Source organism: Nicotiana tabacum, chromosome 21, assembly GCF_000715075.1.
Source record: "Nicotiana tabacum cultivar K326 chromosome 21, ASM71507v2, whole genome shotgun sequence".
NCBI lineage: Eukaryota > Viridiplantae > Streptophyta > Magnoliopsida > Solanales > Solanaceae > Nicotiana > Nicotiana tabacum.
In genome coordinates, this window is record NC_134100.1 from 73048214 (window position 1) to 73061372 (window position 13159).

The 13159-nt window shown below is 42.8% G+C and overlaps 1 protein-coding gene across 16 annotated transcripts in view; it reads left to right on the forward strand.

Annotated features, from left to right (window-relative positions):
* LOC107790112 (uncharacterized) overlaps positions 1 to 13159 on the forward strand; it is a 44030-nt gene that overhangs the window by 18193 nt on the left and 12678 nt on the right. For 11 of the 16 annotated variants that reach the window (XR_012704423.1, XM_075242027.1, XM_075242025.1 and 8 more), the window contains 3 exons: positions 1301 to 1365; positions 2065 to 2380; positions 2584 to 3008. Coding sequence is in view for 15 of the 16 variants with exons in the window: in XM_075242027.1 (XP_075098128.1) it covers positions 2709 to 3008 (300 nt within the window). In the remaining variant the exon portion in view is untranslated. Of the gene's footprint in view, positions 1 to 206; positions 275 to 1300; positions 1366 to 2064; positions 2381 to 2583; positions 3009 to 13159 lie in introns of all 16 variants that reach the window. The other 5 variants (XM_075242036.1, XM_075242035.1, XM_075242034.1 and 2 more) reach the window with 2 other exon arrangements.

Here is a 13159-nt window from a genome sequence, read left to right on the forward strand (position 1 = left end):
TGGAAGGTGATTTGAGGTTGGATTAGAGTAATTCTTGTATGGTTGGACTCGTGAGTGGATGGGTGTTCATATTTTTTGAATTTTGTCGGATTTCGAGACGTGGGCCGGTTTAAGCCTATTTCGGATTTTGGCTTATAATTTCGTGTTTCTCTTGTGGAATCAATTCATTTAACTTATATTAATTATATCGTGCTGCTTGTGGCTAGATTCAGGGCGTTTGGAGATTGATTCGAGGGGCAAGGGCATTACGGAGTAGGATTTTGCGCTGTTTGAGGTAAGTAGCAGTTTTAAAACTAGTCTTGAGGGTATGAAACCCCGGATTTTGGTTTGATGTGACTATTTTAGAGGTCGAGCACATGCTAGGTGACGAGCGTGTGGGCGTGCTCCGTGGGGGATTGTGACTTGGTCCATCCCGTGAGACTGTAAAATCGAATAGACTATTGCTAATTGCATGTTCTCTCTGTTTTATAGAGATTTGACTACAAATCATGTTAGAAATCATGCTTACGTCATATGTTATCACTATTGGGACACGCAACGGTCGAGTACTTGTTGAATTAACTGCTATTTGCCGTCTTGTACTCAGTCATGATTTTACTTGCGCATCATATCTCAATCTCTTCTTGATTCTTGGTGATACACTGTTATTTGCTTGGGCTGATCTTTATGATTTCTGAGGGCCGTGAGACTAGAGAGGTACATGACTGAGAGAGGCCGAGGACCTGGTTATGAGATATAGATACCGTAGCACGTGAGTTGTCCGTGCGAATCATGATATTTATACTTCGCACGTGAGTTGTCCGTGCGGATTCTGATATGATACTGTAGCACGTGAGCTATCTGTGCGGATCTTGATATGATACGATAGCACGTGAGTTGTCCGTGCAACACGTGAGTTGTCCGTGCGGATTATAGCGCTTGGGCTGAAAGGAACCCCTCCGGAGTGTGCACACCCCCAGTGAGCGCATGTACCTATTGAGTGTGAGTACTGAGGGCTGAGAGCCGAGTGATTTAGCTGTTGTGATGAGTTGAGTGTCTGGTGCCCTGAGAGGTTGTACTTGTTTTCTATTTGTTGATGCATTTAGTTGCTATCTGTCATTGTTGTAAAATTTCTGAATGATTCTATATCCGGATTACCTGCACTGTAACTGTCGGATTTTAAAGCATGTCTATTCTTTGCTGGAATTATTGAAAATGAACTGTATTTGTATAGCTCGTTACTACCTTCTCAGTTCTTTATTTATTTCTACTACTTGCTGAGTTGGTTGTATTCATGCTACACCCTGTACTTTATGTGCAGATCTTGGTGTGTTTGATCACGGAGGTCGTTGAGTTCGTGCGCCATCGAGTACCGGAGACTACGAGGTAGCTGTCGACGTCCGCAAATCTTGTCTCTCTTTTTATGTTTTCTTTCTTTTCAGTATTGATTCTCAGACACTATTTGTATTAGACTGGATATCTAGATACTCGTGATTCAGTGATACCCCGATGTCGGGCAATTTTTCCGCACTTATGCTTTGGGTTTTACCCTGTTTTCTTGAAAGACGCAAGTTATTTTAAATATATTAATTCATTTTTGTTAAATGTTGAAAGTGTTTTGGAGATGTCGGCTTGCCTAGTATCACGATAGGCACCATCACGACGGGTTAAATTTTGGGTCATGACAACTAAGTACTTGATACAATAGTCTGATACATGGAGCTATTTTAATATATTTCAGTTCAAGATTAGTTTGTTTCAATTCCAAGCTTTTCTTATATCCGAGCAGCTCTTGCATATGACCTTGGTATTTGAACTCCATTTGAATCTATATCTACTTTGTAGCCTTATAATAATGAAGAAGCAGTTAGCTTTTGCTCATTTTTCTTTCTCATTCTGACATTTGAAGTAGTGTTGCATCTTTATAGGTTAGATGATGGCTGACAATATATAACGTTATATTCTCTATTTCTGTGTGAACTAGCAGTTAGCCTTTGCTCGATTTTCCTTCTCATTTTGACATTTATATCAATTTGGTACTCATATCTAAATCTTTCCCCCTATTTTTATATGTGTTCGTCACAGATTCCGATAAACATGAGTCAAGAAAGACCTTCAAAATCCAAAAGAAAGACAGGCACGGCATACATAAAAGCTGGAACTATGGCATCTTTGGCAAACCAAATAAGGACTTTGTTTAGCCAAAAATATACTATTCCTGCTAGACAATCAAACAAAGAGCGGCCGAATATTATTGAAGAGAATCTGCTACTGTCACAATATCTAGGAGTAATAACACATGTACAAACTAGATCAACCACTCTTGTAGTAGAAGTAGTAGAGGAACAAGTTCAACTGAATTCTACAACTCCTATCAGTGATGAACAATGTGAAGAACAAGGTAAGAACTATATATTTTATCCAAAGAAGTTTACATCCTATTTTAGTTATAAATAATGTATCAACAATAGTAATTTGGTGATTTTTTTTGGTTCGTATAATTGTATGACCTTCTATTCAAAAAAGAAAAAAGGTAAAACAAAGATGAAATATGTTCATGGACGACATGAGCGTAAACTGATTTTACTTAACAATTTTAATCAGCTTGTTGGTCCTAGTGAAGCATTTGTGCTACAGCTTGGAAGCCTCCTCAACATGTTGGCAATGAATGCGACTCTATGTCCTCTTAATATTTTGGATTGGAGGATGATTGATACAAAAGACGATATATGGGAATATACCAATTTCTGAAGTTCTTCATTTTTAATTTTTGGTTGAAAATGTTTCATATTTTTTGCAATAACATATTTGACACCAATTGTAGGATAAATATGATATTCATGAAGCTGGAAAAAAAATGGATTTTGGAAACAGTCCAAGCTGCCTGGAAAAAGCACAAGAGTAGATTGAATAAATACAACTTTGACGCCTATGGCAATGATGACACTCGACGACTCCATATGCTTGAAGATGTTCCAGCTTCTCGGTTTAAGAAACTCCTTAAATATTGGAACTCTGAAAAACTCCAGGTATCTATATTTCTTTATACTTCTTCTTCTTCTTCTTCTTTCTTCCTGGAGATGTTTCCTCCAGTTCTTCTTGGCCATTGCTTTTTTTTTCTTCTTCCTTCTCTGCTTTTTCTTTATCGCAAAAGATGCGTATACTTCACTCGTTGCTTCTATTTTTCCTCTTCTTTTTCTACTTCACTACTGCTATTTTTTGCGTCTTTCACTTTATTGTATATACTCAGCTTGTTGATGTTCCTGCTTGTCACGATCCAAAATCCTAACCCGTCGGGATGGCGCCTATCGTGGTACTAGGCAAGCCGATATTAATGAAATAACTCCAACACTTAACAGAGCATCTATACATCTATCTATCATTTAAAATAGTTTAAATGATAACAACTTCCCATAAACTGGATAGAAACCCAAAATACAACGCGAAAATGCCCAACATCAGGGTGTCACTGAGTACATGAGCATCTATACATCACATGTCCGAAAAATATTGTCTATGAAAATCTGAAACCAAATACAATAAGTGGAAAGATAGGGAAGGATAATAAAGGTATGCGAAACGTCGGCAGCTACCTCAACATCTCCAAAAGATCAACTGTGTGCGAAAATTAACACCCACTGTGTCCGGGAATACCTGAATCTGCACACGAAGTGCATGGTGTAGTATGAGTACAACCAACTTAGCAAGTAATGATACTAAATAAACAACTGAAAGTAGTGACGAGCTTCACGGTTATAGTTCAATTACAGTGTTTTCAACATAGGAAAGTAGGCATGCTCTCAAGTTCGATAAATTAGGTCAACAGTTGTTCCATGACCAGTTCAAGTGAAACAGAGTGTAATATCTTTTAGAAATTTCAAACAATGGTGGCAGTTAATGCAAAAATAATGAAATCAAATGCATCCTCTCAGGGCCACAGTCACTCAACCTTCCAATTCACTCAGAACTCGGCACTCGCACTCAATAGGTACCTGCGCTCACTGGGGGTGTGCGCAGACTCCGGAGGGGCTCCTTCAGCCCAAGCGCTATAATCTGCATAGACAACTCATGTGCTATAATATAATATCTGGATCCGCACGGACAACTCACATGCTATAGTATAATATTTGGATCCGCACGGACTACTCACGTGCTATAGAATAATACCTCACAATCAAGCCCTCGGCCTCACTCAATCGTCAACCTGTCCAGTCTCTCGGGCTCTCAGAACTCATAATAAGTGGCTCAGACAGCAATGATATGGTGCATCAAAAATAAACAATAGAGACCGAGATATAAAATACAAACGAATTGTGACATAGTACAAATAGCAATTTAGCAGATAATTCAATATGTACACGACCCCCGTGGGTCACTATAATGCCAACACGTAGTCTAAACATGATTTGTGGTTAAATTTCTCTAATACTATTACGACCCGGAATTCCCACCTTCGGGACCGTGATGACGCCTAATATTTCACTTGCTAGGCAAGCCAATGTTAAAGGATTCTTTAAACCAATTTTAGTCAATTTCAATAACATAATCAAACTAAATAGAAGCTAAAACTGAAATGCGGAATAACATAAAGCCCATAATATATGATACAATTCGGATCTGGAGTCACAACTCACGAGCTTCTAAGATTTTCTACAAACAGAATCTGAAAGAAATACAACTATTCCGAATGAAAAGAAACAATAAAATTAGGGAGATAGAAAGGGGGAGATAGAAGGGGACTCCAAGGTCTGCGGACGCCAGCAGATCTACCTTGAGTCTCCAATAAGCAAGTCCAAGTTGCTAAACCTCACGATCATTTAGGACCGGTACCAAAATCTGCACAAGAAGTGCAGAGTGTAGTATGAGTACAACCGACCCCACGTACTCTGTAAGTGCCGAGCCTAACCTCGACGAAGTAGTGACGAGGCTAAGGCAAGATACCCACATAATAAACCTGTGCAGATAACAGTATATGTACAAGAAAACAACAGTAGCAACTAAACATGTACTATTGGGAGGGGGACATGCTAAAGGGGCATAAGATATAAGAGATACAACGGAAATGATAACCAGAACAGTCAACATGCCTTTAACCATTAAAAACAACTAAACACAATGAAGAAAATTTATACGGCATCACCCTTCGTGCATTAGCTCTCATAACATGGCACGACATCACCCTTCGTGCATTAACACTCACAATATGGCATAACATCACCCTTTGTGCATTAACACTCACAATATGGCACGGCATCACCCTTCGTGCATTGACACTCATAATATAGAACGGCATCACCCTTCGTGCATTGACACTCATAATATGGCACGGCATCACCCTTCGTGCATTAACACTCTCCTTTACCACATAACAATGAACAAGTAATAGCAGGGAGATTGAATCAACAAGAACAAGCCTTACTTCAACAATGGTTCCACAATACCAATCTCAACTTTGGAATCAATACTCAATTATCACAAAAGCACGTAAACATGATAAGAATGATCAATTTAGTAAGTAACTAGTCTAAGCATGGATATCAAGATCAAAGTAAGCAATAAACTACAAGGAAAAAGTCTCCACCCGCATGCTTTAACCCGACAACAACGCATAAGTACTCGTCACCTCACATATACGTTGTACTTAACATCTAAACATGTAGGAAAAAAACAAACAAGTCCTAATCCCTCAAGTCAAGGTTAACCACGACACTTACCTCGCTCCAATATTCCACTCAAAGCTCAACCACGGCTTTGCCTTTCAAAAAAACCTGCGAACCAATAAAATCTAGGAAATTACCAACTAAACGATTCAAATTAAGCCTTATGACCTACCATGCTTGCAAAGGATTCAATTTAGGTCATTATTGAAAAAGTCAACAAAAGTCAACCCCTGGGCTCGCTTGGTCCAATCCCGAAATTCGGACAAAAACCTGATTACCCGTACACCCCCGAGACCGGTTATGTAATTTGTTTTGGAATCCGACCTCAATTTGAGGTCTAAATCCCCATTTTGCAAAAATCCCTAAGTATTCCCAAACCCCCAATTTCCACCATGAAAACATTAGATTTTAGGTTGAAATCTTAGGAAATGTAGTGAAATATTGAAAGAAAATGGATTAGAATCACTTACCAGTGATTTGGGAAGAAGAGTTCTTTGAAAAATCGCCTCTAGGGTTTTCTTGTTTTGAAAATTTGAAGAATGAACAAAAATCCTGTCTAACTCCCATTTTGATCAGTTGCAGATGTCGCATTAGCGACCCGGGGATCGCAAATGCAAGCCCCGCAAATGCAAAGAAACAATCGCAAATGCAAGCCCCGCAAATGCAAAGAAACAATCGCAAATGCAAAGTCCTTCCCATCTATGCTTTCATCGCAAATGCGATGACTTGTACACAATTGCGAACATTGATCTTCTGCATTTGCGACCAAGCCTGCCCCAGCCCCACTTCGCAAATGCAAAGTATTGTTCGCAAATGCGAACTCTGGCCTCCCCGCAATTGCGACCTCTTGATCGCAAATGCAAACTTATGTTGACCCAGGTACTCTTTGCAAATGCGAGCCTGGCAGGATTTGGGATGTTCTCAAATGCGAACACTGATCTAGCAATTGTGAGATCAGAGACCAGTACCAGAAATTGCAGAACACAAGCTGAGTTCTAAGTCGAAATCACTTCGTAGCCTATCCGAATCTCACCCCGAGCCCTTTGGACTCTAAACCAAATATGCACGCAAGTCTAAAAATATCAGATGAACTTGCTCGCGTGATCAAATCACCAAAATAACACATAGAACTACGAATTTAGCATCAAATCAAAGGAAATTTTCAACAAAACTCATTAACTTCTAATTTCACAACCGGTCGTCCGAACCACGACAAACTAACTCCGTTTCTCACCAAATTTGACAAATAAGTCATAAATGTAGTATTGGACCTACGGACCCGATATCAATAAAGTCAAACATTGGTCAAACTATCAAAGTCATTAAGCTTTCAAACTTTCAAATTTCAACAAAGTCCGATAATTTGGGCTAGGGACTTACGAATTTCATTCCGGGCATACGCGCAAGTCCCAAATCACGATACGGACCCACCGGGACCGTCAAAACACGATTCCGGGTCCATTTGCTCAAAATGTTGACCGAAGTCAACTCAAATGGATTTTTAAGGCTAAAATTTCATATTTTCTCAGTTTTTAACATAAAAGCTTTCCGGAAAAACACCCGTACTGTGCAAACAAATAAAGGAAGGCTAAAATAAGGTATTTAAGGCTTCAAAGTGCAGAATTAAGTTCTAAAACATAAGATGACCTATCGGGTCATCACATTCTCCACCTCTAAAACAATCGTTCGTCCTTGAACGGACATAGAAAAGTACCCGGGCTGGTGAAAAGGTGGGGATATCTACTCTGCATGTCCGACTCGGACTCCCAAGTAGCTGCCTAGACGGGCTGACCTCTCCACTGCACTTGGACTGAAGAATAACTCTTCGATCTCAATTGACGAACCTGCTGGGCTAGAATAGCCACCGGCTCCTCCTCGTAAGTCAAATCCTTGTCCAATTGGATAGAGCTGAAATCTAACACATGGGACGGATCGTCGTGATACTTTCAGAGCATGGACGCATGGAACACCGGATGAACTGCTGATAAACCCAGTGGCAACGCAAGCCTGTAAGCCACCTCTCCACTCTCTCAAGAATCTCAAAAGGCCCGATTTTCTTAGGGCTCAACTTGCCCTTCTTTCCGAACCTAATCACACCCTTCATGGGTGATACCCGAAGCAACTCTCTCTTCGACCACGAATGCAACATCACGAACTCTACGGTCGGCATAACTTTTCTGCCTGGACTGAGTTGTGCGAAGTCGATCCTGAATAATATTGACCTTATCCAAGGCATCCGATACTAAATTTGTACCCAACAACCGAGCCTCCCCTGGCTCGAACCATCCAACGGGTGATCGGCACCGCCTACCGTATAATGCCTCATAGGGAGCCATCTGAATGCTCCACTAGTAGCTGTTGTTGTAGGCAAACTCCGCGAGCGGTAAGTACTGATCCCAAGAACCTCTGAAGTCTATAACACAAGTGCGGAGCATATCCTCCAATATCTGAATAGTGCGCTCGGACTGTCCGTCCGTCTGAGGATGAAATGTTGTGCACAGCTCCACCTGCGTTCCCAACTTACGCTGTACTACCCTCCAAAAGTGCGAGGTGAACTGCGTACCTCGATCAGAAATGATAGACACAGGCACACCGTGAAAACGGACAATCTCGCAGATGTATATCTCTGCCAACCACTCTGAAGAATAGGTAACTGCTACAGGAATGAAGTGTGCTGACTTGGTCAGCCTATCTACAATGACCCAAACTGCATCGAACTTCCTCTGAGTCCGTGGGAGTCCAACAACGAAATCCATAGTGATACGCTCCCACTTCAACTCAGGAATCTCTAACTTCTAAAGCAAACCACCAGGTCTGATGCTCATACTTTACCTCCTGACAATTTAGACACCGAGCTACATATGCAACTATATCTTTCTTCATCCTACTCCACCAATAATGCTCCCGCAAGTCTTGATACATCTTGGCGGCTCCTGAATGAATAGAATACCGGGAACTGTGAGACTTCTCAAGAATCAACTCACGAAGTACATCCACATTGGGCACACAAACACGACCTTGCATCCTCAAAACTCCATAATATCCAATAGTAACCTGCTTGGCACCACCGTGCCGCACTGTATCCCTAAGGATAAGCAAATGAGGGTCATCATAATGCTGCTCCCTGATACGCTCAAATAAGGAAGAGCGAGTGACTGTACAAGCTAGAACATGACTGGGCTCAGAAACATCCAACCACATGAACTGATTAGACTAGGCGTGGAAATCTAATGCAAGCGGTCTCTCACCGACTGGTATGTACGCAAGGATGCCCATACTCATTGACTTTCTACTCAAGGCATCGGTCACCACATTGGCCTTCCCGGGATGATACAAGATGGTGATATCATAGTCTTTCAATAGTTCCAACCACCTCCTCTGTCTCAAATTGAGATCTTTTTGCTTGAACAAATACTGTAGGCTCCGATGATCCGTGAAAACCTCACACGACACGCCGTAAAGATAGTACCTCCAAATCTTCAGCGCTTGAACAATGGCTGCCAACTCTAAGTCATGGACATGGTAATTCTTCTCATGAACCTTCAACTGTCGCGGCGCATATGCAATCACCCTTCCATCCTGCATCAATACATCACCGAGCCTAACATGGGATGTATCACAATATACCGTATAAGATCCTGAACCTATGGGTAACACCAATATTGACGTTGTAGCCAATGCAGTCTTGAGCTTCTGAAAGCTCGCCTCACACTCGTCTGACCATCTGAACGGGGCACCCTTCTGGGTCAACCTGGTTAACAGGGCTACTATAGATGAGAACCCCTCCACAAAACGACAATAATAGCCTACCAATCCCAAGAAACTCCGGATCTCTGTGGCTGAAGTGGGTCTAGGCCAGTTCTAAACTGCCTCAATATTCTTAGGGTCTACCTGAATGCCCTCTGCTGATACAACGTGCCCCAAGAAAGCGACCGAGTCCAACCAAAACTCACATTTTGAAAACTTAGCATATAACTGGATGTCTCTTAGAGTCTGAAGTACAATCTGAAGATGCTGCTCGTTCTCCTCTCGACTGCGGGAGTAGATCAAGATATCATCAATAAACACAACCACAAAAGAATCCAGATAGGGCTTGAACACTCGGTTCAGCAAATCCTTAAATGATGTTGGGGCATTTGTCAGTCCAAATGACATCACTAAAAACTCACAATGCCCGTACCGAGTCCACAAAGCTGCCTTAGGGACTTCGGATGCCCTAATGCTCAACTAATGGTAGCCAGACCTCAAATTGATCTTTGAAAATACCTTGGCACCCTGAAGCCGGTAAAATAAGTCATCAATCCTCGGCAATGGATACTTGTTCTTCATGGTGACTTTGTTCAACTGCCGATAATCTATGCACATCCTCATTGATACATCCTTCTTCTTCATGAATAACACAGGCGCATCCCAGGGCGAGACACTAGGTCTAATGAAGCCCTTATCAAGAAAATCCTGCACTGAGTGCTCGAAGCTCTACGGTATCAACTCTGGTGCGGCCATACGGTATGGCGAAATAGAGATGCGCTGAGTACTCGGAGCTAAATCAATACAGAAATCAATGTCCCTGTAGGGTGGCATCCCCAGCAGGTCTGCAGGAAATACCTCCGGAAACTCACGAACAACTGGTACTGAATCCATGGAAGGAACCTCCGCACTAGAATCGCGGACATAAGCCAAATAAGCTAGACACCCCTTATTGACCATACGACCAGCCTTCATATAAGAGATAACCCTACTGGTAGAATGGCAAGGAGTCCCTCTCCACTCTAATCGAGGCAACCACAACAAGGCTAAGGTCATTGTCTTAGCGTGACAATCCAATATTGCGTGATAAGGTGACAGCCAATCTATACCCAAGATAACATCGAAATCTACTATATCGAGAAGTAGAAGATCTACACTAGTCTCATGATTCCCAATGGTTACCACACACCAATGATAAATGCGGTCTACAATGATAGCATCTTCCACAGGTGTGGACACATACACAGGAGCACTCAAAGAATCACGATGCACAACCAAATATGAAGCAAAATAGGATGACACGTATGAGTAAGTAGAACCCGGATTAGATAGAACTGAAGTATCTCTACTGCAAACTGAAACAGTACATGTGATAACATTGTCAGATGACTCAACCTCAGGCCTCGCTGGAAAAGCATAGCATCGGGGCTGTGCCCTACCACTCTGAACTACATCTCTAGGACGGGCCCTAACTTGCTGGCCTCCACCTTTAGCGGCCTGACCTCCACCTATAGCTGTCTGACCCCTGCCTCTAGCTGGCTGGGCGGGAGGTGAAGCACCGGTGCCGAGACCATGGCACGAGAACCCTGATGCTGTGAATTGCTCAATCCACGAGGGCAAACTCTAGCAATGTGCCTCGGATCACCACAAGTAGAACAGGACCTCGACTGCTGTGATTGCTGACCCTGAAACTGACCCTGTCAACCTGAGTAACTACCCTGAAAACTCTAGAGCGGAAGTGCACTAATAGGAGCTGGTGGTGCACTGTCAGCTAACTGGTCGGAATAAGGCATATGAGGGCCACGTCCACCTGAAGCACCGTGGGATGCTTGGAGTGCTGAATGAAACGGCCTAGGAGGATGGCCTCTACCAAAATTACCCTTGCCTCCAGACGAGGCACCACTGAACCCACCAAACTGACGGGCCTCTTATCAAACCCCTACCCTCTCTCCTGTGCAAGAACAATCTCGATCCTCCTCGCAACATTAGCAGTCGCCTGAAAGGAAATCTCACTTCCAATCTCCTTGGCCATCTGTCGCCTGATAGGTTGAGTGAGTCCCTCAATAAACCTCCTCACTCTCTCTCCCTCAGTAGGTAGTAAAAAGAGAGCATGACAGGCCAAATCCACAAAACGGGTCTCATACTGAGTAACAGTCATACTACCTTGCGGGAGATGCTCGAAATGCCGACGATACTCCTCTCTCAATATGTCAGGAAGGAACTTCTCAAGAAATATCTGAGAGAACTGGTCCCGAGTAAGAGCAAGTGACCCTGCTGGTCTGGTCAATACAAAATCCTTCCACCATCTCTTGGCGGAACCCGTCATCTGAAAATCAGCAAAATCGACCCCATTAGTTTCAACTATCCCCATGTTCCACAGAACCTCATGGCAGCGGTCAAGATAATCATATGGGTCCTCAGAAGGTGCACCACTGAAGTGAACTGGAAAGAGCTTGGTGAACTTGTCCTACCTTAATAAGCCCTTAGAAGACATAGCTAGTCCATCACCAGCTTGTGCCGCAATAACCGGCTGAACTACTCTAACTCGCGGAGCTGCTGGAGCCTGATACTGGGGAGCCATCTGCTCCGGAGTGGGAGTAGTGGATGTTTGTGCTCCTCCCCCAGCCTGAGAGGCAGCTGGTGCCATGGGAAATGTATCGGCCTGGGCCACACTCTCCATAAGGCCCACCAAACTGACCAAAGCGTCTTGAAGTACTGGGGTGGCGATGAACACCTCCGGGACCTGAGTAGTTCCGACAGGAACAGTCTGGGTTGGAACCTCCTCGTCAAACTCTACCTGAGGCTCCACTGCTGGTGTTGCTGCTCGAGCTCTAGGCTAAGCTCTGCCCCTGCCTCGGCCTCTAGCACGACCTCGACCTCGACCTCTGCCCCTCATAGGAGCTTCCACTGGGGGCTCTGGCTGCTGCTCAGCTAAAGATGCAGTACGTGTTCTCACCATCTGCGAGAGAACAAGAGTAGAAGAGTTCAATTAGCAATGAGAGAATAAAATCGCACGATAGAGAAGAATAGAAGTGAAATTTGTTCCTAAACTTCATAGCCTCTGGACGATAAGTACAGACGTCTCTGTACTCCAGACTCTACTAAGCCTGCTCGTGACTTATGAGACCTAGGCAACATAGTGCTATGATACCAACTTGTCACGACCCGAAATTCCCACCTTTGGGACCGTGATGGCGTCTAACAATTCCTTTGCTAGGCAAGCCAGTGTTAAAGGATTCTTTAAACCAATTTTAGTCAATTTCAATAACATAATCAATTAAACTAAATAGAAGCTAAAACTGAAATGCGGAATAACATAAAGCCCATAATAACTGATACAATTCGGATCTGGAGTCACAACTCACGAGCTTCAAAGCATATATACAAACAGAGTCTGAAAGAAATACAATTGTTCTCAATGAACAGTAACGGTAAAATAGGGGAGATAGAAAGGGTATTTAAGCCTTTAAAGCTTTTCGAAAAAATACCTAGACTGTGCACGCAAATCGAGGAAAGATAAAATGAGGTATTTAAGGCTTTATAGCGCAGAATTAGGTTCTAAAACATAAGATGACCTATCGGGTCATTACAAATACATGGAGAATGTACAGATAACAACAGATTATACAACTACACGGTTCCACAAAATTTGACCAAGTCGCAATTCCTAAGGTGCAAGCCCACACGCCCGTCACCTAGTATGTGCGTCACCTCAAAATCAAATACATGACACATAATACAGGGTTTCGTACACTCATAACCAAATTTAGAAT